The sequence below is a fragment of the Grampus griseus genome (genome assembly GCF_964374135.1).
Source record: "Grampus griseus genome assembly, chromosome: 1".
Taxonomy (NCBI): domain Eukaryota; kingdom Metazoa; phylum Chordata; class Mammalia; order Artiodactyla; family Delphinidae; genus Grampus; species Grampus griseus.
In genome coordinates, this window is record NC_139017.1 from 50,058,921 (window position 1) to 50,084,400 (window position 25,480).

The window sequence follows — 25,480 nt, forward strand, 5'->3', positions numbered from 1 at the left end:
TCTACATGAATCCACACCTTTCTGACTCTTTGTTCTGGAACACTCAGGTCCCTCAAGAGTCAGAGGAACGGGGACATTGGAGAGGGAACAGGTGGAGAGGGCCTTGAGGGAGCTCGAGATGGGCACATGCTTCAGAGATCATCAGAAAACACTTGAGATTAGCTCAGACAGACCTGGCCACTGGCAGACACTCCATTTGACATTTCTAACTGTATCTGTTCAGACATTCATTCCTTTTTAATTTATAGTAACAGAAAATATTTATTACAGTGCTACTATGTGCCTAGCTCCATCTGAGCCCTTTAATTCCCAAATTCTTTAAGGTAGGTAGAGTTATTTTGATTTTATAAAGGAGCAGACAGTTTCAGGGAGGTTTAGTCACTTGCCCAGGGTCGCCTAGCTAGGTAGTGATAAAGCCAGAATTTCGATTTAGGTCTGGTTGCCTCCTAAACCTATGCACTTTCCACTTCCTGCTGAAACTGACCTCCCTCAGTCCCACAGTCTGGATGGAAATGCAAATGGAAGACAGAAGGAGGCATTTGCCAACTGTGGATACCCAATGTCAAGTGGCTGCTTTCCATGATTTATAGCTGCTGCCCTTGGGAAGAGCTGTCAAAAAGCCATTCTCACAGGACAGCCCTGTCGGGGAAAGTGATTAGCAATGGATCTATTGCTAGCCTCCTGTGCTGGTCAACTTAATGACCAAAATGAAGTCAGACTAGATGGTCCATCAGGGCCTAACCCATCAATGAGTGATTAACCCACAAAAATGATGACTTGAATCCACCGATTCTCAACCGGGGGCAGATTTTGCCCCCTAGGATTTTGGCAACATCTGCAGACCTTTGGGGTTATCACAACTTGGAGGTGCCATGGGCATCTAGTGGGCGGAGGGCAGGAATGCGGCTAAATGTGCTACAATGCACAGGACTGCCTCCCACAGCAAAGAATTATCCAGCCCTATATGCCATAGTGCAGAGGTTGAAAAGCCCTGCTCTGGGCACTCAATCAAAAGGTATTTGACACACCTGGAGACCAAATATCAAAAACAGTAGCTATTTTGTTCCTGCAAAATTGTCACTAGGGTTAAACTGTACAAGAATTAGTGGTGACCAAGGTGTCCACACCCTGTTAGGCTAGTCATTTGGCATTGTATATTTTTTCCAGTTTGCCTTCTTCAAGAGTGGCCCATGGAATTTACTTAGCCCTTCTTTGGGTTAAAATCAGGAATGGAAATTTTGACCTCTAAGAGGAAAATAAATAGAAAATGAAAGTATGTGTAATAATGGAAGCTCATATGCAAATTTTAGTTTTGAGTGTATTCTTTTCTATAAGGTTGCTCACCCCACTGCATGCCACTGCTCCAGGCCACAGATATACCTACAACCTGTCCACACGTTAACTTTCTGGGAGAAGAACTTGGATTTGGACCCAGAAGAATGAAATTCAATTTCCAGCTCTACAAATATAACTAATCTTGAGCAAATCACTTATCTTTTTTAAGCTTTAGCTTAAAGAGAGCCCCCACCAATAAAAGGGGACTAACCTATACATTTCAAAGGGATGTGAATTTTTCATTGAAGTAATTTACATTAAAGCACTTAGCAAAACTATAAAGTGTGATCGAAGCACTCACAAGATGACGATCACACACACAGAGGGCTTCTCCTCCATGGGGCATGTGGGTTTTCTTTATTAGATTGTTCCACATTATCACTGCCTAGGTACGTTTCTCCTGGGTGATATTCTATTTCTTATGCTGCACTGGAGAAGTACTCATTATATCATGAAAGGGAAACTGAATTCAACTTATTTTACTCATGTCCCAAAGGAGATTACTGCTTCTGAGAAGACAATACATCCTTTACAATGAGAAGGCTTAGGATGATTAGGCAGACAACGTTTATGATGTAGCTTTCCATTTTCCCGATGATGAGATCTTGACATCACCCAATGCTTTCTTTTCTTTTTTTCTTTTCTCCATAGAAAGCAGAAAAATAATTTATTCCAAAAGAGGGCAGAAATAAGAAATTCAACATGAAAATATACTTTGGTATAGTTCTGGTGGGACAGATTTTCCCTCTGGACATGTTCTCCTACTGACTGCCCCACTGGAGTCTTATTGTCATGTAACAGTTTTTAAACACGTCGCTGATTCTCATGTTGTAAGCAGGCAGGAGCCATCTTCAGATCCACAGTTCCCAAGGAGAGAGTAATGTTATTTCTCAGAAGAACAGCACTTTCTATCTCGGAAGATTACATAAACATTTTATAGAGGCAGCACAGTTTAGATTCAATAGGCACATCATTCATCAAAGTGTAAAACAGGTGACAGGAAAAAGTACTGCTTTGTAGAATAAATATTCAAATGTTGTGTGAACGTTTAAGGCAGCTGACGGCCAAAGTGGATGACTCAAGGAAGGTGGTCTGGGTATGGAGGCGATTTTGCATCTAGAGGAGTTTTCTTTGTGATCTCAATGACTGAGTACTGGAGAGCAGGTCTTCTTCCTCAAGGCCAGTGATGCTTGATGCACCATATGGTTTCATTTTTCAACTGTGGTCCAAAGAGAGGGTTGAGTTGGGCCAGAATTGCAATCAGCCGAAAGAGACAGCAGCAAACTGAACAGGTCATCAACATGGTGATGATAACTCCCCGGTTGGGCCCCTTAGGGATGAACCAGGGCACCAGGAAGCCAACGAAGCCCCAGAACACACTCGTCACGATGAGAGGCACGGTGCGGCCGGTATATGCCATGGTTGCTGCGAGAGGTGCCAGCCCCTGCCCCGCCGCCTCACTTTGGTCCCACCAGAAGTCCCAATGCTTTCTTGTCCTACAATAATTCTTACCACTTTGAGCCAGACTCTTACTGCTCTATAATTCTCATCTGTTTTTGTCTTTCCTTAACTTAACAGGATGCTGGATTTTTACTTTCAAAATCAACACAATTTCAAGGGTTAAAGAAGGCTGAAAATAGAATAGGCCATCCTTTTATTATAACCTGAATTTAAGATTAGAGAGGTGGCCTGTACACGTACATGTGTTATTAATTAACTTTTATCTGATGATCTCGAAGCATGGGTAGCAATTCTAACACACATGATTTCTCATAACTGCCCCCCACCCCTTGCCTGTAAAGGCTTTTGATACAGAGCAGAATTATTATGAGGACAATTAAGCTGTGTGTTGTGATGTGCTGCGAGTTCCTGAGAATAGAAACTCCCGTGACTAAACTCTCCATGAACAGAGCGAATCAGAGAATAATAACAAGTGCATTTATCACTCAGGCCAGCCGAACCACATTGGGGTTTCCATTTCACTTTAGTGAGAGAGCTATCGACCTTGAAGATACTCCCCCAGCAAATGTAGGCCATTTTTTGTTTTAAGCTCACACCTGTGCTATCTGCTCACTGGAGCCAACCACACACTCCAGCTGGGCAGCTGCCTAAGGAGGGCACCTCAGGTGTCTCCCTGGTACTATGGGCTGGGATCAGGCGAGATGGGCAGACACTTACTGACAGGGCCTCCTTTCAGACGCAGAGCTGGAAAACCAGGCATACGAAGTAGTGGAGGTAGATTTGGACCCAAGCATCTGACTTCTGATCCCATTGTTCTTAACCAGGGGTGGCAAATACGGCCTACGACCCAAATCTGGGCAGCTGCCTGCTTGTAAACAAAGTTTTTTGGAACATCGCCATGCTTTTTTTTTTTTTCCAGCCCCTGCTGGATCAATTGCATCCAACCCCATTACCACACGTCAGTGGGTGGGCCCTGAGCAACTGCAAATGGTGCTGGCAGGAGGTACAGGCTGCAGGTGGCTTGGTGGCTGTCCCTGTGCCCCAGGGAGAGAGCCTGAGACAGGTCTGTCTTAAAGCCTATGGGGAGACATGTGGTCAGGAGCGCCCTAATCACCCAGAGAGATATTCAGACCTGGTCTCAGCATCCCACACCATAGCCCCCTCCTCTGATGGTACCTCTTCCTGCAGTCGTATTCATGGTGGAGCTCAGCGCAGTGAGGACCCTGGGAACGGCAGGCATGAAACCTAGGCGGCACCACTCACTAACGACAGTCCTGAGACTAGTCTCTTAGAGCTTTGGTTTTCTCACCCATAAAATGGAGCACTGCTGCCCAGTACCTCATGGGGTTGTCATAAGACTGAATGGGCTGTGTGGTGGGACCCTATGTGGAAACACCGGGTGCAGGCAGGCACACAATAAACATCGTTAGAGATGGAAGTTGAAGGTAAACGGAAAGCTGGCAACAAGGGAAAGAATCTGAAATAAATGAAGACTGTTCTGCTTCAGGATGTGGTCCCTTTCTCCTAAATCAGCTGAGCAAGAAGGACTCCTTGCTGACTATGTGAACCTCACTGAGTGGCCGTCTCTCACAAAGGAGGCGGCCATTTTCCAGCAGTAGAATAAAAGCTGTGCTGCTTCTAGTCAACACTCTCCTCTCACAACCGCCCACACCCACAGCCCAGAGATCCCTGAGGTGCTGGTTGCTAGCAAGAAGAGAAAAGGAATCCTAGAAATTACTTTCTTTGCCATGAATATCCTTTTTTCTTTTTTTTTTTTTGCGGTACGCGGGCCTCTCACTGTTGTGGCCTCTCCCGTTGCGGAGCACAGGCTCCGGACGCGCAGGCTCAGTGGCCATGGCTCACGGGCCCAGCCACTCCGTGGAGTGTAGGATCTTCCCGGACCGGGGCACGAACCCGTGTCCCCTGCATCGGCAGGCCGACTATCAACCACTGCGCCACCAGGGAAGCCCTGAATATCCTTTTAATACATTTTCTTGTCCCTTTCCTACCTCCTAATTCTCTCTCTCTCTCTCTCTCTCTCTCTCTCTCACACACACACACACACACACACACACACACACCACACACACAATCTTCTTGCAACAGCAGAGAAAATCCAGGTCATCCCTAGTCCTGGTCTACATACCTGTGTTTGTAAACAAGCATGTCTCGCTAGAGTCAAAATTCATTCTTAACTAAAACACACTCACAAGGCCTTTCCTTGCAGTCAGGGCCCTCATCCAGTTTCTCAAATGCTCATGGACTGCAGAAAGCTACAGAGAAATGGCCAATTCCTTGTGACTCTTGCCAAGAAGAACATGTTTGAAGCATTTGTTGACTCAGAATTGAACTGGAACCACCCTGCCTCACAGCTGGGGCCCCCGGCAGCTGTTACCTGGAAACACTAATTCATCTGTTCTTCCTTCACCAGCCAAGGAGACCACAGAGAAGGCAGGAGGTGCCAGCCACAGCTGCCACCCTAGCCCTTCCTCCTGTCAGGGTCCCTCTGCCATCCAGACCACTGCTATGTGGAGTCGAGATGGAGCTTGGGAAAGGAGGGTCTGGAGCAGGTAGAAAAACTGTCTCAAAAGCCCTGCCTCTTGAATTACCATTCAGATTCATTTCGAGATTGCAGAATGTGCTGGCAATGTTTTTCTAAAGGGCAACCCCGGTGCTCCTGAGATGGGAAGCACCCTCCTCTCTGACATGTTTATTCCATCTTCCGGAGGGAGGGAGGGGACCAAGTTGGCTCAGCAACCCCACAGCCTGCATCTACACCAGTCACTTCAGCAGGAGCTTGACAGTCAACCAGGCTGGAAACGAACACCTATGCCTTGAGCTAGAAGTGTCTTTCCCTTAGAGATACCTAATGGCAAAGACCTCGGTGCATTTAACATGTCTCTTTCCCTTCCTCATTGAGCCACATCATGGAGAATGACAATCAGTGTTCAAAACAAATAAATCGAGCCATCATAGAAACAACTCTTCCAGATAGTCTTAGGAGAGGTTGAGAAGTATCTTCTTGTATTTAGGTAAGAAATTAAAATGATGACTCAAATCATAATTACAGCAAGGGACTTGTTACATGGTGCTTGGGAAGTTTCACAATCTCTCTATACCCCTGAGGTACTGTTTTCAAAAGGGTGTCTTAGTTTGGGTTCTTCCAGAAGCAGACCCTGAGACAGAGATTGGAATACAGGTACTTTATTTGGGAGATGTTCCAAAGAAGCATTGGTAGGTGTTATGGACTGAACTGTGCCCTGCAAAAGACTGTTCAAGTCCTAACCCCCCTCCCCCTACCCAGTACCTGTGAATGTGATCTTATTTGGAAATAACGTGTTGGCAGATGCTCGAGTTAAGATGAGGTCACTGGAGTGGGCTCTAATCCTATAGGACTGTGTCCTTATAAAAAGGGGATGTTTGGACACAAAGACAGACTGGGTCGTGTGGAGATGGAGACAGAGATCAGGGTGATGCACCTACAAGCCAAGGAGTGCCAAAAATTGCCAGGAAACAGCCAGAAGCTAGGGGAGAGGCATGGAACAGAGTCTCTCTCAGAAGGAACCAACCCCGCTAACACACTGATTTGGGACTTCTACCCTCCAGAACTGTGAGAGAATCAATATCTGCTTTTTAAGCCAACCAGTTTGAGGTACTTGGTTACAGCAGCCCTAGGAAATGGATATTGCAAATACGTGCGGGAGTCTGGCGGGAACAGGAAGGAACTCAATAAAGGAAGCCTTATTGGCTAGTTACCCCTGTTAACAACAGGGCTTCATCATGCTGGCAAATTCGAGGACACAACATGGAACAGGGAGTGCAGAGTTACCACACGTGACGGCAAAGCCTTTGGGGTCAGAATTCAGTCACTGGCTGAGGGCTGCTTCAGCAGGGCATTAATTCTCCTGCACTGGCAGCCTGTAGGTGCACAGGGTGGAGCAGACTCCAGGGCCAGAGCTAGGCCTCGGGCCAAGAGGTGCAGATGGCAACAGCTGGAAGGCAGGCCAGGTGCTGAGGGGGAGGCCAATGCGGTATGAACAGGCACCACCCACTACAAAGGACGTGCTAAACTTTCCTGTGCTGTTGGGAGTTTCTGTTGCAGAATTTAATACATAGGTTATGTAAGAAGAGTAAAGTATCATTGGCCCCTCTTTTCATTGGAACAATCCTGCCAATCAGTGCCCCCAAATGTCCCCCCGATCATTTGCCTGTCCTGATTGCCATGGAGGTGTGAGTAGGGCACGAGAGCTGCTCAAAAGGAACGGAGCTTCTAAGCCCTTACCTGGGCATTTGCACTCATGCTGCTGTCATGCCTTTGATATATACTTCCCCTGGGGTGTCTTCCTCTCCTCTGCTTTGCATTAAGTCCTACCCTCTCAAATCCTTTGACCCCAAAGTGCATCCCTTTACTCCTCCAGCCTAGCTTTCTGATAGCCCTCACATTTTGAACCACTCAATATAGTCCTCCATTGAGCTTGTCTCGATCTGTATTCTGTAGGCCATTTAATAGGGGTTCCCTGAAAAAATAAATGCCAAATGGGGTCAAATCAATTAGCACAGCACTGCATGCTGTATCTCCCTCTCTTCCTCCTGGGGATGTATGTGTAAGGCACATTTGCAGAGAGAAGGTTCTGACAAGTCCTGCAGTGAAACAACAACAAACAAAACCTTCCTTAAGTTCGCTCAGACTAGTGTTTCCAATACTCCTGTCCCCTCTTTCTGTGGTACAGCATTCCTATCTTGCAGAACACAGTTTGGGAAACAATCCCTTTGTTATAAACTTCAGTGAACAAGGCCTTTAGGAGTCAGCTCCTTTAGATGAGGAAGGTTGGTTCATATGAGCAGCTGGTCCCAGGGAGGCAAGTCAGTACTGGGCCTGGGGTGGGGGTGGGCTACGTGTCTCAGTCCCAAGGGCCATGAGTGGAAGGTGCCCTCAGGCTCTCATCCCAGAACCATCCTGAGGGTGGGGAATGAGTTTCCAGGGATGGGCAGGGGACTACTAAGAACCCTAGCTAGTGTTTCCTGATTTCCTGAGGTAGGACATCCTGTTCCTAACACCAGATCTGCCCTTTTCCAACTTTTTGTGGCAAACAAACCTCAACTCCTCCCTCTAAGTTTATGACAAACGTAGGTTCTTATCCCGCACCCAGAGGCAATGTGTTTCACAGTGGGGGCCAGGTTGACTGGGGCCAAAGTCCAGCTCTGCTAGCTTTGCACCCCTGGGCCTCAGCTCCCCACCTGCATAATGAGGACACCAATAAAAGTCCCCAGGATTAGCTGACCTAACGCATGTAAACAACACAGAAAACAAGCTCCTCTCAACAAGTGTTAACTGTTACTGCAGCTCATATCACTTTACCAGACTATTCGGATACATCTATCAGACCTCGAAACTGTGAGGTCTCCAAGCACAGCAACTGGGATTTATCACGGTGCAGCACCGACGTGTAATAGTGCTTCCTCAGAAAATACATTTAGGATGAACTAAGGCACGGCTATGTTCTGCATTTTATTTCTACCTCTGATAATATTTCTGACAAGGAAATGTATCGTTAAAACATACCCTCTTGGGCTTCCCTGGTGGCACAGTGGTTGAGAGTCCGCCTGCCGATGCAGGGGACACGGGTTCGTGCCCCGGTCCGGGAGGATCCCGCATGCTGCGGAGCGGCCGGGCCCGTGAGCCATGGCCGCTGAGCCTGCGCGTCCAGAGCATGTACTCCATAACAGGAGAGGCCCGCGTACCGCAAAAAAAATAAAAAAATTAAAAAAAAATACCCTCTTCACTCATAGAAAGATTACCTGATTTTTCTCTCACTGGTTTTAGTCTTCTCTCTCCAGCTACATTAACCTAACAGATGCCCTGTCATGAATAGAGGTGAGTTTGGCTGCCCGCGCATTGGATCAGTGGGTCACTGTCCTTGTGGTCACCATGGCCCCGGGGCAGTCACAGCAGAGATGTTTAAGATGCCATTGATTTATCTGCACAAAGAGGTAATTTTTCTTTTTTTTTTTTTGCGGTACACGGGCCTCTCACTGTTGTGGTCTCTCCCGTTGCGGAGCACAGGCTCCGAACGCGCAGGCTCAGCGGCCACGGCTCACGGGCCCAGCCGCTCCGCGGCATGTGGGATCCTCCCAGACCGGAGCACGAACCTGTGTGCCCTGCATCGGCAGGTGGACTCTCAACCACTCTGCCACCACAGAAGCCCCAAAGAGGTAATTTATCTGTCTCTCTTAATCATGAATGGGGTGCCAGGCAGAGAGGTGAGACACCCAGGTAGAGCCGCATCACAGAAAGCTCTTAAAAGGAAATTCTTCCAAATCCAAGGGGTCAATCCTGCTCACCCCAGGGAGGTGGTCCATTGGTGAACAACTGTCAGGAAAATCTGGGCACACCCCTCCTTAAGAAAATTAAACGTGTCTGTCTATGCTATGATAATCCAATAAGTGAAAATTCACACTCATGAAAATAGCTAAATTAGAAAATGAACGCTTGCATTACTAAATGATTCAATAACACTCTCCTAAGTGTATATATATATATTTTTTTTCTTTTTTTTTTTTGTGGTACGTGGGCCTCTCACTGTTGTGGCCTCTTCCGTTGCGGAGCACAGGATCAGTGGCCATGGCTCACAGGTCTAGCCGCTCTGCGGCATGTGGGATCCTCCCGGACCGGGGCATGAACCCATGTCCCCTGCATCGGCAGATAAACTCTAAACCACTGCGCCACCAGGGAAGCCCTCTCCTAAGTATATTTTAAGCGTTGTTATAATATTCTCTTCCACAAAACTTTCCAAGGGCCTCATCTAGCAGGGGAAGGTCCCCTTGTATGTGGCTGATATTTTCTTTTATAAAAAGCAGTTTTGGGGCTTCCCTGGTGGCGCAGTGGTTGAGAGTCCGCCTGCCGATGCAGGGGACATGGGTTCGTGCCCCGGTCCGGGAAGATCCCCCATGCCGCAGGGCGGCTGGGCCCATGAGCCATGGCCGCTGAGCCTGCGCGTCCGGAGCCTGTGCTCTGCAACGGGAGAGGCCACAACAGTGAGAGGCCCGCGTACCGCAAAAAAAAAAAAAAAAAAAAAAGTAGTTTTGTTGAGGCATAATTTACATACATAAGGCATTTTCTGAACCTATATGTACTAATAATATACGGAATTTGGGTCACTTGTTCATTCATTTAACTTTTATTTTATACCAATAAAAGGCACTCTGACTCTGTGTGTGTGTGTGTGTGTGTGTGTGTGTGTGTGTGTGTGTGTGTGTGTGTGTGTGTGTGTGTGTGTTTAGCTTTCTTTTTGCCTGTCCACTGTCTGCCTTGCTCCTGACAGGATTCTGGGAGGAGTGCTGACTTTATTTTCTCCCAGAGGCTGCAGGAGAGTAGTCCTGTGAACCAAGGCCGTCAGACAGCCTGTTGTCTTGTTGGTGGGCAGGTCAGGGCCTGTGGCATTAATGGGCAAAAAACTTAAAAACAATGGGAACTTGATCAAATGAGGCTCCCCTGCAGCATCAACTGTCCCTATCCGGGGTTTCCTCACGGTAGGGATGACCCAGTGCTTTTTTGCACCTCCTGAAATAGTTGAAGGCTGTCCCCCTGCTCATGGAAGTGGCCAGTCTGCCACCGTCAGGGCCTCATGGCTAGGATGAACTAACATGGTCCAGCCAGCCGCAGCCCTCTTGCAGTTGCCATTCCAATGTGAGGCCTCGTTCCACACACCTGAGACCCAAGTGCCCAGCTCAGGAAACACCATTCCTTTACAACAGGGCAGCCTGGCGGCCCAGAGGAACGATAGCTGGAGCGAGCATCAAAAGTCCTGGGTTCAAGAACTGACTCTGCTACATGACATTTGGCTGATTTATTGATCTCTTGGACCACCATTTCTTCCCTGGTAAAATCCAGAATTAAAACTTGAAGGTGTCTATCCTTTCCAGCTCATATATTCCGTGATTCTGTCACACCAGGGCAAGGTCACAGAACATCTTTGGGTCACAGAAAATCTTTCCCAAGAGGCTCCATCTACTGTTCTTATCACTGAAAGTACAACTCACTGACAGCATCCCCCATGCCCACCTCTGCTAATCACAATATTACCACAGGCCCCTTCTGATTACGAAGTAGTTACACTACATGAGAGGTGCATTCCTGATGATTCTGCAAAATTCAAGTTAATTTCTCACAGGAATAAATACAAAATCAGAGTCACATTATGGTAAATAGTGCACATAAATTGAGACCTTATTAAGTTTTTGTATTGCATTAGTTTGAATTTACGTAATTCAAAACCTCATTACATGTGATGTGTATATTCCCTTGGAAAGGATTTTTTAAAAACCTTCAGGGAAAAGGAATGAAGGTGATGGAACAGAAAGATAATGTCATAGGGTCAAACTTGGAGAAAGACCATGGGTTTGAAGGAACTCTACCCGGAAAGCATCCAGGACGATAGAGAGGACTCCCTAGAGAGGACCCAGTGGCACAATACCTGCTTCCTTGGGTGATCATTCTGCACTGAATCTGAGAAGATTAGCCAGTTTTGAGGTTAGATTTCTTTCTTTTTTAAGTTGAAATTACTCCAGGCTTGAATGCTGCTGCAAAATATTCCACCCCAAATTTTTAAATCCCATAGCAGCCAAATCCTGTGTTTATCCCTTGGCACAGAGGAGCCATTTTGTGCTCTTCAAAATGGCTGACAGGAATTTTCTGAGGAAGCTATGGTCTGAAACCAACCAGCAATTAGATCGGCTTTGAGTCTGAGGCTTTCTGTTTACAGCCACAGCTAGAAACAAACAGATGTGTTTTTTCCAAACTAAAGAAATCAAGAAATTGTCATGAATATAAAAAACGGCTCTCCAAACCTTCCCTTTCACATCCTCCCCACTGGCCATTTTGGATTGCAAGAGTTTGTGATTATAACTTGATTCACAATCCGTTTTTGGTTTCCAAGTACCTCCCTCCCCAAGATGAAATTATAAAGCTTTGAAAATTAGAGGCACCCTTCCCCTCACCCCAGAGAGCTATTCCTGACGAGATACTCTGTTGAAATGGAAGGAATTGCTTTATAGCGGCCTCCCTAGTGGAATTATGGATGGGAACATTTAACAATACAGCATTTGCAATGGGCAGGTGAGAGCTGGCCAAGTTTTTAAAGGGGATTTCACAGGCCAGGTCAGCAGGGAGATGGATGGGTGAGCTGCGGTGGATACAATTATTTGACTTTCTGAGCTGTTCTTTTGAAGCCTCTACACTTAATAGAAAGAAAAATAATAAGCCTCTTTGCCAACCTTTTGTAGCTCAATCTTTATTGTTCCCACCGAAATCCAAAGAAAACAGACAAGATTCGTTTTGTCCAGAAAGCATTTGTGTATTTTATATAGGTCTGGGTTTTGAAGCATTGATAGTGAAGTGGGAGAAAAGACAAAGATTTCTCTCTAATCTGAAGAAATCAAAGGGGGGAATTTCTGAAGCTCTCTAGCCTAGTTTAAAATAGTCTTGGTTGGTATCTCCTGATATACGCCTCCTTTGCTACTAAACTCAGCATGGAAATTAGCACAGGCTCACAAAACGATGAAAATTAGACCAGACCATAAAGAAGCAAGCCTGTAGGGAAATTAAGACTTTTTCATAAAACCTGAGAACACGACCTACAGAACTAGGGAAGCTTTCTTTTACCTGTGGGCTCTCAATCACTCAACATCCATCTCCAAGACACTGGCCTCATCAGTGCACTGGTTGGGCCAACCATCTACAGAATTGTTTGTTCTCCTTGGGGCACAAGAGAAGTGCTTGGTAAATATTTACTCATTGATAAACCAAGTGGTTTACCAGATGACTTGTTTTATTTTTGTTTAAGTTAAAAATTCCTTAATTTTTATTCCTGCTACCACTATCACAATTTACAAGATAATATACCTGATGTAAGGAAATGAAAAAGACAAATCTACAAGACATGAAAGACCTCAGGAATGTACATCTAATTGACACTACATTGCAGTAATCAATAGCTACACTTTTTGCAAATTGTGGCTATGACAGTCCTGAACAAGAAGTTTTCCTGTTTAAGCTGCGATAACTTTTCTGACTACAGATGCTTGTTCCTTCTCTAGCACATTTTTACAGTTCCTCTAATGCACTTGGGACGACTGCCTCACAGCAACCTGCAGCTTTCCTGACGACTCCTCACCCTCTCCTGCTGAGAACTTCAACGCTTTTCTGCTGAGTTTTTAGAACCTTCTGATTCCATGCCCACCCCTCCACTACCAGATCCATAACCACCAACACAGGGACTGCTCAAGCTTCTTCCACCAAAACTGCCCCCCTTCCTGGGCCCATAATTTGATTACTGTTGCTCACTATAATTTCCAAAATCATTATAGTATCCTCCACTACCATAGTTACCACCACCAAAATGTCCTCCTTCATTATAATCATCATATCCTCTGCCACCACTAGCATTTCTACCACCTTGGTTTGCATATCCTGGTCCACCACCACGTTAGCCTCCTCTAAGGCTATAACCAGGACCATCACAATAGTTGCCACCATCACCTCCAGATCCATCATATCCACCGTCATCCTGCTGCCACCACCTACCTCCACAAGTACAGGCTCCTCTTCAGCCAGCGTGTCCTCCATGACCCATAAAGTTGCCACATCCACCTCTTTGCAATCCCACAGACCACACTTCTTGCTTAGAAAAGGTCTTTTTCACTTCACAGTTCTGCCCCTTGAGAGTGTGGTGTTTCTGAACAACAGTTTTTATCAACTGTATCATGATCACCAAAAATCACAAAAGCAGATTTTCTCTTTTTTTCCACTCTGCCTGTCTTCCATAACGTCTATGATTTCAATCTTGCTATACGTTTCAAAGTAGTCTTTCGAATTAACTTCTTCTGTATCTTCTTTAATACCACCAAGAACAATTTTCTTCACTGTTAGATGGACTCTACAGAAGCCTCTCTAGAAAGAGCTCTCTTTGGCTTCAGCACACACACATCAGCCTTGTGTGGTCCAGCACACGTTGCCGCATCCACCTCGTGCGACTACAAGAGCAGGTCACAAAACCAAAGGCCCTGGGATGTTTGGTTTGGGGGTCTCTCATCGCCACACAGTCTGTGAGTGTGCCCCACTTCTCAAAATGTTCAGCACTCGGACCACCAATGAACAGTTTTCTCAGTTGTGCTGGTTCCTTTGGATCGTGGCCATGGTGCTAAGATATGTATAATTCTAAGTACTTTAGCAAGAACGGCAGATCAAGAAGTATTTTAAAGCAGCAAACTTTTTTTTTTTTAATTCATATTTTCAACTGGGTGTTGCGAAGAAAAGACAGGACACAGAAGTAAATTCTCGTCGCCTTAGAAAGGTCTGTAAGGCCTAAAAATGTGCCGTTTGCACCATTTTCTGCCAGGCACCTCCTCCCTTTTCCTTCCAGTTCCACGCTCTCTTTCCCAACAGAGGAGCAAGGCGGTCCTTGTGGGCAAATGTGCCATTCAGATGGTTTGAATAACCAGATATTAAAAATAACTATCAGTCTGGCGATACCAACTCTCGACAGCCAGAGTAGGTCACCACAAGCCACCTTATTGAATTGCTTATCTATTCTGAGGGCAGGAAGAAAGAAAAGCATCAAATGTATTTTGACTCTCGTAGTCAAAACTCAGAGGATGGCCACTGTGGGAGGAACTGGTGAGAATTTGGGGAGCTGGTGACATTTTCTGCTGACGGCTACGTGTTCCTGAAACTCTGTGTGCTGGGCCTCCACTCTGAGAAGCGCTCACTGTAGGGAACTATTTGCGTTGGGTTTTTAACCTTGAGTTATGAGAACAACAATTTTCCACCTTCTTTTGTCACCTCAACGCTGGTAACAATGTCAACAGTGGGTCTGGGAGATCCCCAGGTATCTGGACGTCATTATAAGGGGAAGACAGGGTTTCCACAGGTCAGGGTGGGAGTAGGGTAGGCATTCTAAGTAGAGGGAACTGGGAGGAAGGTGGAAAGAAAGAAAGACAGCAGGCTTACTTGGGAGATGGCAGAGTTCTGAGGGCAGTTGGGAGACCTGAGACGTCTCTGCATCTGTGAAGAAGCTGCTCCCACCTCTCCATGATCCTAGAGATTCTAGCTTGGACAGAAGTTTTCTTGACTCCCTTCTGCACAGAATGCCTGGAATGGGCTCAGTGAAATCTCAGCCCTGCCATTCTCCTGCCTAGCTCGCCAGTTCTAAGCTCAAGCAATGTTTGCCCTTCCTTCTACAGAGCTGTCCTGCTGCCACCATCCTCCTCTTAAATGCACACATTATACACAGAAAGCCACTCACTGGTGCACACAGAAAGACTTACCTGCAGACTCAAGACACGTCCATCTGCATACAAACAGGCGCACACACAATGCACCCACACGCTGGGATACACTGGAACACGTGCACAAACACACAGCCTCACATACACCTTCACATGCACACTGGGGCACAGGCATCTGTACCCCCAGCAGAGCACACAGGTAAACACACACCAGCACATGTGCGTGCCACACCCGCGCCGAGCTATAACCCACAGGACGGGGCCTGGGCACAGGCTGGTCCCACGCTGCAGCCCCCGTTCAGCGGCCTTCTCCTGGGAGCACGCTGCTCTGGCCAGTCTGCCTCCCACAGCTTCAGATCAAAAGCCCCCGCCCCACCCCCAGGCTGTCTCTTCTACTCTGCCTGTAATACCTCCTCCCTCCAAACCTCCACTGCCACTCCCAGCCTGCATGAGGAAAAGGCAGGCCTAACTCAGGGCCGACATTCACATGATGGCTTCGAGCCAGTGCAACATCTCATGCTGGGGACCTGGTGAAATGAAGGAACACACAGCTGACTTTCTAGTATCTACAGCGACAGAGAGAAGTGGTGATTTGTTTAATCCTAAATAGTCGTGTTGGTTTGTGTTCTGAGCCATCTTCCCCAACTCCAGGGTTTGGCAAAGGCAATGCACCTATAACCCAGCAGCTCTGCAAATAGCTGGAGAACCTCTCAGAGACTCTCCTTTCCCAGCCCTCCTCCCAGTCAGCTTGGGGAGCGGCCCCACTAAGAGCCACCGATATTCACAATCTGGCAATTTAATGCTTCTGCCCTGAGCATCAGATTTCTTATCTTGGTTTGCTTTGCTCCAGTCAACAGCAAAAGGGTTTGCACTCCCTGGGCTCAGCCCAGGCAGATGCAAGTGGACTCAAGGCTAAAATCTGACATAAGAAATTAAGAACTGAGGGCTTTCCTGGTGGCGCAGTGGCTAAGAATCCGCCTGCCAATGCAGGGGACACGGGTTCAAGCCCTGGTCCGGGAAGATCTCACATGCTGCAGAGCAACTAAGCCCGTGTGCCACAACTACTGAGCCTGTGCTCTAGAGCCCACGAGTCACAACTACTGAGCCGCTGCATGCCACAACTAGAGAAAGCCCGTGTGCAGCAACGAAGACCCAACGCAGCCCAAAATAAATAAATAAATAAATAAAATTTATGAAAAACAAAAAAGAAATTAAGAATTGATTATAGATATTTGTCATTTAAAGGTAATTCTCCCACTCCTTGAGGATTTATATAAAAAAAACAAATCTCAACCCAGCATCTGTGTGTAATAGTGCGCTATTCTTTCAGAAAACCTCACCCCACAAAACCTTACACCCTGTATGAAGATACATTCTTACCAAACAGATTGGTTAACGGCTACTATTTAGGATCAAGTCTTCTCAAATATGATTTAATTTACACTTTGATTTACACATTTGAGTTCCACCTATGCATAACGTGGTTGGTGGGGGAGAGGACGGGGGGGCGGTACCTGCACGCACAGAAAGGGGCCGGTCCCTCTCAAGAAAAGCTCCAAAATAGGTATATTTTATTAAGAGCAAAACAGAAAATATGGATTTTACCAATTGGGGAGAAAATGATTTCAGAACTGTAATAATAGGCCAGAGAAAAATGCAATTCTATATTAACAACCAAATACTTCATACTCAGCAGAAAAACATATTTAAATGAGAATATTCAGCATCCAAACAATTATTTCTTCAGAAATTGAGAGGCAAATCATAATACGTGCTTACTAAGGGGAAATACCTTCAAAAATCTGCTTCAGAATTCAGTCTTCTGATGTATAATACTGCAAATTGACAGCAGGCCTGGTAGACAGGCTGCATAGAACATTCGAGAGCACATACCTTGAACAAGGGATCAGAGAAACCGTGTTCGGAGCCTGGTTCTACTCTGAGGCGAGTCACCAAACCTCTGAACCTCATTTTCTTTGTTTATAAAAAGAGAATCTTAAAATCAATAGTTTTTCTGCTACTTGCCATTGGATGGTTATGAATGAAGGTGCTGGAAAGCATTTTGTAAATATAAAGAGACGACTGTACTAACAGAAGAGTGGTCTGGACCAGCGAGGACCCTGCCTGTCCTTGTTTGAATGCTTTCTATTTATTTTTTTCCCCTTGAGCCTGCAAATTAGTTGCTGAGTAGCACAAATCATAACAGGCAACCGAAGCGGACAGTGGAAGCTCCTAACATTTCCACCACTGCAGTTTAGCTGTTTCAGACCTCAATTTGCTTTCTCTTCAAGTCAGTGCTCACCAACAAAGTCCTTGTGTGGCCATAAATCTGCATCCGACGCACAAGCATAAGGGACAAAGCAGAAAATGTTAGAATCTGTCCTTGGATTTTTCGCAACAGAGGCTCCCACTGGAGAGTTAAAAATATTGTGGTAAGGGGGAAGTCCGGATTTTTTTTTTTAAGTTTTAAGTTTATTGTTTATTTGGAGCTTCAGGGAAGAATGAAGTTTAGGTTCCTAATTCTACGAGCCAATACCAGCGGGGTGGGAGGCTAGGTAACTTAAACGTTCTTGAAAACTTGGTAATTACAAGACCATACGCAATTCATTTCACAGATGCGAAAACTAAAGAGATTCCTGCCCAAGTTTACTGCAATTTAGTGACAAGGGAAGACAAAGAAAGCATGTTAGTACCAGGGTTTCCACTTTCTTCCACTGGGAAAATGATATCCTTTATTTTGTAGGTTGGGAAACTGAGGCACACATGATAATGACTATTGCTTTTCGAGCACCTCTGGTGTGTAGGCACTTCCGAGCAGTATCTCCGCTCCACCGTGCTCTGCGTGAGGTAGACATGGTTACCGCCATCTCACAGAGGAAGAAGGGGACTCCGAAGGTAGGCAACTGGCCACAGATCAGGACTTGTATCCAGATCTTTCTGGTTCCACGGTCTCCTCTCTCCCTCCACCCTATCGCCTGCTCCAGAAAAGACAAGAAACACTTGCAGACGGTCAGAGAGTTAGGGAAAAAACTCTCTTTCCTTGACAGAAAAACTGTTTAGACTTCAACAGAAGTCTAAAGTATCCTGTGAAATGTTCCTTTACTTTAACCTATTACTTTAATTGTCAGCCCTGGAGAAATTAGCCCAAGGAAGTAATTCAAAAGAAATTTTAAAAGCTACAGATGTAAAGATTTTCTTGCAGCATTAGCTATAATAACAAAAATTAGAGACAGCCCAAATGTCCAACAATAATGAAATAGTAAAGAAAATACGATGCATAAACTATGGACATTTACATAGCAATTTGAAACAATCATGAAGGCTAAGTATCAAAAAAGATGCTCAGAATAAAATATTAAGGAAAAAAAGCACTTGAAATTGTTTTTGTAATAACAACTATATAAAGATATGTAAACACTTATAAAAATACTGGAATGGAATATTTTTTTAATTTATAACTTCCTCTGATTTTATGATATTTTGGGTAAAATACCTCAAATTAAGAGAGAGAAAAAAAATGATAGCTAGTTGGGATATTTACTTAGTAACTTAGACCAATTTGGACTATAATGATTAGATATCCTGCTTTTCTTTTTTTTCTTTCTATATTTTGAAGCGGTTGGGCAATTGAATGCGATTTATGCTATAATCCACAAACTCTTATTTTTCTCCTTGGTGCCTTTCATTAGTTTATTAATTCATTAGTTAATCTCCAACGGTGGTAGCCTTCTTTATTTTCTGCTTTTCCCTAGTGTCAAAGCCACGTCAGAAAAATGAGCATCTTTCTTTGTCTAATTTTCAAGATATAGTGTTAGTTGAATCATATGAAATTATCATTTTTGTAGATCCCAAATAAATGAATATAGGAAATTTCATACGGTCCAACCAGAAAATTTTAACAATGGTAGGATTTTGTCTGAAACTGTCCTTGTAAATCATTTTGAATCCATCTGTTTACTCAAACTGCCCTGTCCCCTCCACCAGCTTACTTTCTGTGTTTTTTTAAAGTACTTTGTTTAATGCTAAGTTCTCTAGAAGAAAGGTCCAAATAATGCCACTCCAATATACAACCCCCCTCCATAAACCATTAAAGTGAATTTAATCACATGGAAAGGTCTAGATTTCCTTCATTCACCCACCTTTCCATTCACTCAACAAATATTTACTGCCCGTGATCTCTGCTCCAGGCACTATGCTAAGTGCTGGGACACATCCCTGAGCAAGACTGAAGCGTCTTTTCCCTCAGAAAACATAGACTGTGTTTGAGACTGGAAGGAATGGCTATGTATGTGCAGTGACTAAACTGACTGTTTTGTTTCAATTAACAGATCAAATGACTAGTTTGATTATTTTTTAACCAAATGGACTTTATGTTTGCTCAAATTGATTAAATCTACCGTCACTTTAATGTTAATAAGAACTAGCCCTGGCCCAAGCAGAGAAGAAATTTATTTTGAACTATCGTTGCTATTTATTTAATCAGTTAGCTGACCCATAGGTAAATAAGGCTCAGGAGAAAAAGGATTACAGAGTGTGTGTTTGGACAACTCTAAAGCAAGACAGTTCCCTAACGGTGCCTGAATCCTTCAAAATAAAACAAGACACAGTGCCCAGGGATTCTTGAAAGTAAAAGTGTATATCCAGTAAAAAATTAAATCTAATTTTTTAAACACAAAGGCAAAAATAAAAAGAATTTTAAAATAAATTCAGCAGTGGTCATTCACCTAAATAAGAGTTGCCCAGCACCGTTTCTGGGGCACGTTTTGCCGCAGCAGATGTGTAAACAGGCCAGCAAATCTGAGAACCACCAAGGTAGAAAATGAAGTAGGTCATCTGGATGAGCAGAGCCAGATGACCAGAGGTCAAAATAAACCATTGGTGGAAACGCCATCGACGAAAAACTTTTCCTGGCATCACACAAAAGCTTCCCTCAAGCCCAGCTTCAAGCAGTTTAAGCAAAGGTCTGGTTTCGAGGAGTGCTCACTTAAATACCCTGGTCACTGTGCATCCACCACACCAACCGTTTGGCTGCAAATTCTGGACGGCCACCTTGACCAGTGATGACCAGGGGGGCTGTGCTCTAATTTGCTCCCCCTAACTACTTATATGTATTGTCAGTCATGTTTTCACTCTGGGGGAATATCCCTTACAGAATAAGTGTCTCAAAAAAATAGAAATGGTAGCTGTAATGCTCATCCTATGACCCAGCAAAGTTTTGATGCTTGTTCACAATTGGGCCCACCACTGGGAGGGATCACTGCTATGTTCCTGAGCTGTTACAGCTTTGCTCAGAAATCAAAAGAAGGATGAGCTGCATTTCAACAGATGGAGGAAGTGCCCAGTGCTGCTTTACAACACAATCGAGAGCAAATTAAGAATCCTAAACATGGGTTTCCATTTCCTGTCCCTGGATAATGAGAACAAGAAAACAGGCCAGGATGTAATAATTAATACAACTTTCACGTATTGATTGTTTAGTACATATCAGGCACATAACATTTACTTCTCATTTCCACAGCTCTGCAACGAAGGTTATTCTTACTTTAGAGGTGAGAAAACTGAGGCCCAGAGAGGTTAAGTAACTTGTCTAAGGTTGCACAGCTGGGAAATTGGCAGCAATGTGACTGGCCTGACTCTTCCCACGACACCTAGGAGCATGCATTTCCTGAGACTTTGTGTCAAAGCTGCATTTCCTTACAAAGGAAGGACCAAGGTCACACTGACCACTGTGTGGCAGGGAGTTAGAGGCACTGAGGAGTCGAGGGCTCTGCAGGCAGAAGTCTGCCCATGCCATTAGACACGCCATCTTAATCTCTTCCAGCCTCGGCTGACCGTCTTGGCAGACTCACCCAGGGAGACCTCCTCAGGTAGACGGACTGGGTCGTTATTTGCCGTGATCTTAATGATCTGGGCATTTGCAAGAAAGTGCAAATGGAAAAGTCTTAGTAAAAAGAAGATGCTTTAAAAGGGTTCGGGGATGAGTAACTTAACTGAGCAAGAAAAGAGGGAAGACCTCAACTCGAATTCCGTCAGTCAGCAGCCTTTCTTCCAAAGGAAATCACAGAGTGTGTCTTCTCAGCCAACACGGGCGCCATTTATGGCCCTCGGTGTTAAAGGCCTCTCTAAGCCTCCCCAGCCTTCCCTCAACAGGGCTAGGACACTTTGGAAAACTTTTGTCCAGGAACCTTATCTAAAATTAGCTGAAATTTCAATCTCCACACCAGCAAAGCAAGTGGCATTGAAAGATGAATCTAAGGCTTTTCTTTCGGTGGAAATGGGGCATGGCCCCCATCTTGTCTTCTGGGTGGGGTTTTGTTTACCACTCCTGGCAGCCACCAGCACCTAAGCAGCTTTTATTTTCTCATCTAATTCCATTGCCCCAGCCTTGGCCCCAAGACCCAACACAAATAGACCCCTGAGGAAACTTCACATGGTAGAATTATCTACCAAGTGCCGTCCCCCGAACCTGAAGCCCAAGGTCTGAATCTACTGCTGTCAGCAGTTCCCTCTGAAGTCATTGAATTCACAGGCCATTTTGGCATCTTGGGTCCTCTTGTGCCCTGCACGCGAGGATGGGCTGCTCTGGGCTCGCCCTGGTGTTCTTACCTATGGCACTGCATGACTCATACCCAAGAAGGCTTTTCTGAGAAGAGAGCTGTGATCTTACAGAAAACCCCGCAATTTCTTAGTCCTCGAAACCCCCGAGGTGCTAGGCGGCAGCTGTGCCACGTTCCCTGGCAGGAACAAAAGTGCCAATGGCCTTTCCTGCCCTCCCACCCTTGTCGCCAAACTCCCTCCCACACCGAGGTGAGCTGTCGAGTGGAGGAATGACATTGGTTTGTGACCACTCTCCTGGTTTCTTTAGATTCAAATACAGCTTGTCCCATATTTTGGAAAAAATGCCAGGATGCCAATGCTCAGAGGCAGTCCATTTTGTCTTCTTTTCACTTCTTCTTATTATCTGAGCTAGAAAACACGGTAAGGGTAAAAGGATTCTAGAAAAGCCGGACTCTAAGGGCTGGAATGAAGTGAGGAGTAGGTTCTCTTGTTGGTTGGTTGTTCCTCGTGGTGGCTACTTAACAAGTCACATCCTCTCATCTGTCCCCTACATTCTGTCAGCATCTCTGGCTTTATGGCCTCAGACAGAGAGCTGCCTGAGGCAAGAGGCGGTGGGTTAGTCACTGAGCCTGGATGGGTGTGTCATCAGGCAGCCCTTGGCTGTAGGGTACAGAGACAGCCAAGTCAGAGCTAAGCCTAGACACAGACCCTGAAGAAGGCCACTTCCCTCCTTCATTAACCCAGTCAGTCTCTGGCCCATCAAGGTGTTTCAGGTCAGCCAGGGCCACAGCCATGACCCTCTCTAACCAACAACAAATGCAATGTTTTTTGTTGGCGAAGGAAGAAGGAAAGGGGCTGAGTGACGGAGCCAGCAAGGGGGTGAAAGAAGAATACATAAAGACTAGAAAAGTGCCTCAGCATGAAACATGGCCTGGCTGACATTTTCTGGTCCCTCCCGGCTTCTGTTAAATACTCCCTCTCTTCTTGTCCACATGGGGCCTGCCTCAGTTTCTCCTCATCCTTTCCCCACCACAGACTTTTCTCTCTCTTTTTGTCACTGGAAAAATCCATACTTTGCACAGGTGTGTTTTCGAGCAGCTGGCTCTGAGCTGATGCCCAGCCTGGCCTTAATGAGGCAGATGCCTGCATCAAGCCGGACCCTCCCCGCTCAGCTGCTCATTGATTTGGGGAGGGCAGGGTTTAAAGGAGACACTGGCGCCTCACCAGCCCTCGGCTATCTCCCTCCACCCCCGACACACACGCACAAAGGGTTCCAAAAAGTTCCTTGCCATCGATACATCCGATACACCCGGCCTTACCTGTAACTGGGAAGTGTGCCTGCAGGGTGGCCACCGTAACAAGCGCCATCCACTTCATCTTGTCCTTCCCCAGGATGGTGCCTGGGGGCAGAGGCCGAGGCAGCCGTGACTGGAAGAAGAAGAGAAAAGCAGTCTCTTTGGCTGCAGCCTCCTCAGGAAGTGGAGGACGATGGGGCCTTTGAGAAGGCACCTGCCAGCAGGGCCAGGAAACTCATACTCCTCCTTTCGGTTCACAGGCAGGAAGCTCTGGAGGTTTGAGGGTTTGGTGGGGGGGGCGGCGGTGTATGTGCACACATGTAGGCAAGTGTGTGTCTGTCTGAATTTTTGCTTTTTTTCTCACTTAACCGTTGTTTTATTTTCCTTTCTTCCTAATTTTTATCTAACTCCTATCTTGATTGGTGACGTCAATCCCTAGGCAACTACAAGTTCCCAGGGCACGTAAGAACATTCGCCGCTTTCCTAGATTCGTGTGTTTTATGGCGGTTGGTAAGACGACAGAGCTCTGGATTCAGAGTCAGGCGAAATGGAGAGACAGAATACTTGGGCCATAGTGCCATCTCTGCTACCTACCTGCTGTGCAGCCTTGAGTAAGTCACTCAGCATCTCTAGACCTCAGCGTCCTTACCTATAATGCCAAGTGTTGGAGTAGATCTGAGGTTGCAGATCTGAACTTGGCCTGAATTTGGACCATAGAAAATACTATAGCTCACGTAATACTTCAAACACTCTTGTTAGTTGTCAGCATCTAAACATTAGACTAATTTACAACAATAAAAAAAGATTAATACCAAGAAATAAACTTGATAGAAAGTGTAAGATCTATGTGAAACAAACTTTAAAGTGTTACTGAAGAAGACAGAAAGGACTTGGGTAAATGGAAAGGTGTCTCCTGGTCTTTGATAAAAATCTCCCTTTTAAGAAGACCACGATTCTCTCTAAATTTTTTTAAAATTTTTATTTTATTTATTTATTTATTTGGCTGTGTCAGGTCTTAGTTGTGGCATGCGGGATATTTGTTGCAGCATGCGGGAACTTTTGTTGTGGCACATGGGCTCAGTAGTTGCGGCGTGTGGGCTTAGTTGCCCACGGCACACGGTATCTTAATTTCCTGACCAGGGATTGAACTCATGTCCCCAGAATCAGAAGGTGAATTCTTAACCACTGGACCACCAGGAAAGTCCCTCTCTCTAAATTAATCAACCCATCCCTCGACAAATGCCAACAAAAGTTTTAGAACAAGATAATCTGGGTCCAAAGTTTATATGAAAAAATTAATGTACAAAAATAGCCAGGATACCAAAAAAGCACAAGCAATCAAAGAAAAAACAGGTAAATTGGACTTCCTCAAAATTTAAAACTTTTGTGCATAAAGGACACTATCAACGAAGTGAAAAGACAATCCATAGAAAAAATATTTCCATATCATATATTGATAAGGGTATAGTATTCAGAATATATAAATAACTCTTACAACTAAACTAGAAAAAAAAATAAGGAAAAATCTGCCAAAGATCTGAATAGATATTTCTCCAAAGAGATATACAAACGGCCAATAAGCACATGAAAACTTGCACAATGTCTTTGGTCATTAGGGAAATGCAAATCAAAACTATAGTGAACTATTACTTCACACACACTAAGACAGCTAAAATTTAAAGACACAAGGTGTTGGTAAGGATGTGAAGAAATTGGAACTCTTGTACATTGCTGGAGGGAATGTGGAATAGCGAGGCCCCTGTGGAAAATGTGTGTGGCATTTCCTCAAGAAGGAGAAGTTACAACAGACAAGGCAGAAATACAAAGCATCCTAAGAGACTACTACAAGCAACTCTATGACAATAAAATGGACAACCTGGAAGAAATGGACAAATTCTTAGAAAGGTATAACCTTCCAAGACTGAACCAGGAAGAAATACAAAATATGAACAGACTAATCACAAGTATTGAAATTGAAACTGTGATTAAAAATCGTCCAACAAACAAAAGTCCAGGACCAGATGGCTTCATAGGTGAATTGTATCAAACATTTAGAGAAGAGCTAACACCCATCCTTCTCAAACTCTTCCAAAAAACTGCAGAGGAAGGAACGCTCACAAACTCATTCTATGAGGCCACCATCACCCTGATACCAAAACCAAAGATACCACAAAAGAAGAAAATTACAAACCAATATCACTGATGAAGATGCAAAAATCCTCAACAAAATACTAGCAAACAGAATCCAACAACACATTAAAAGGGTCATACAACTTGATCAAGTGGGATTTATCCCAGGGATGCAAGGATTCTCCAATATATGGAAAGCAATCAATGTGATACACCATATTAACAAATTGAAGAATAAAAACCATATGATCATCTCAATAGATGCAGAAAAACTTTTGACAAAATCAACACCCATTTATGATAAAAACTCTCCAGAAAGTGGGCATAGAGGGAATCTAACTCAACATAATAAAGGCCATATATGACAAACCCAAAGCAAACATCATTCTCAATGGTGAAAAACTGAAAGCATTTCT

At 45.0% G+C, this 25,480-nt stretch overlaps 2 protein-coding genes across 2 annotated transcripts in view; both read right to left on the reverse strand.

Annotated features, from left to right (window-relative positions):
- Positions 1 to 23,031, reverse strand: part of CD247 (CD247 molecule) — a 78,193-nt gene extending 55,162 nt beyond the window's left edge. Inside the window, exon 1 of the mRNA XM_082649344.1 lies at positions 22,959 to 23,031. Within this exon, the coding sequence (XP_082505470.1) occupies positions 22,959 to 23,016 (58 nt within the window). The 5' untranslated portion in view covers positions 23,017 to 23,031. The remainder of the gene's footprint in view (positions 1 to 22,958) is intronic.
- On the reverse strand, positions 2,510 to 2,755 carry LOC309827891 (V-type proton ATPase subunit e 1-like; the record flags this gene model as incomplete). Its single annotated transcript, XM_082662784.1, has 1 exon — positions 2,510 to 2,755. The coding sequence occupies one exon, from the start codon at positions 2,753 to 2,755 to the stop codon at positions 2,510 to 2,512; it is 246 nt and encodes an 81-aa protein (XP_082518910.1).
- Positions 23,032 to 25,480: the final 2,449 nt, after the last annotated feature.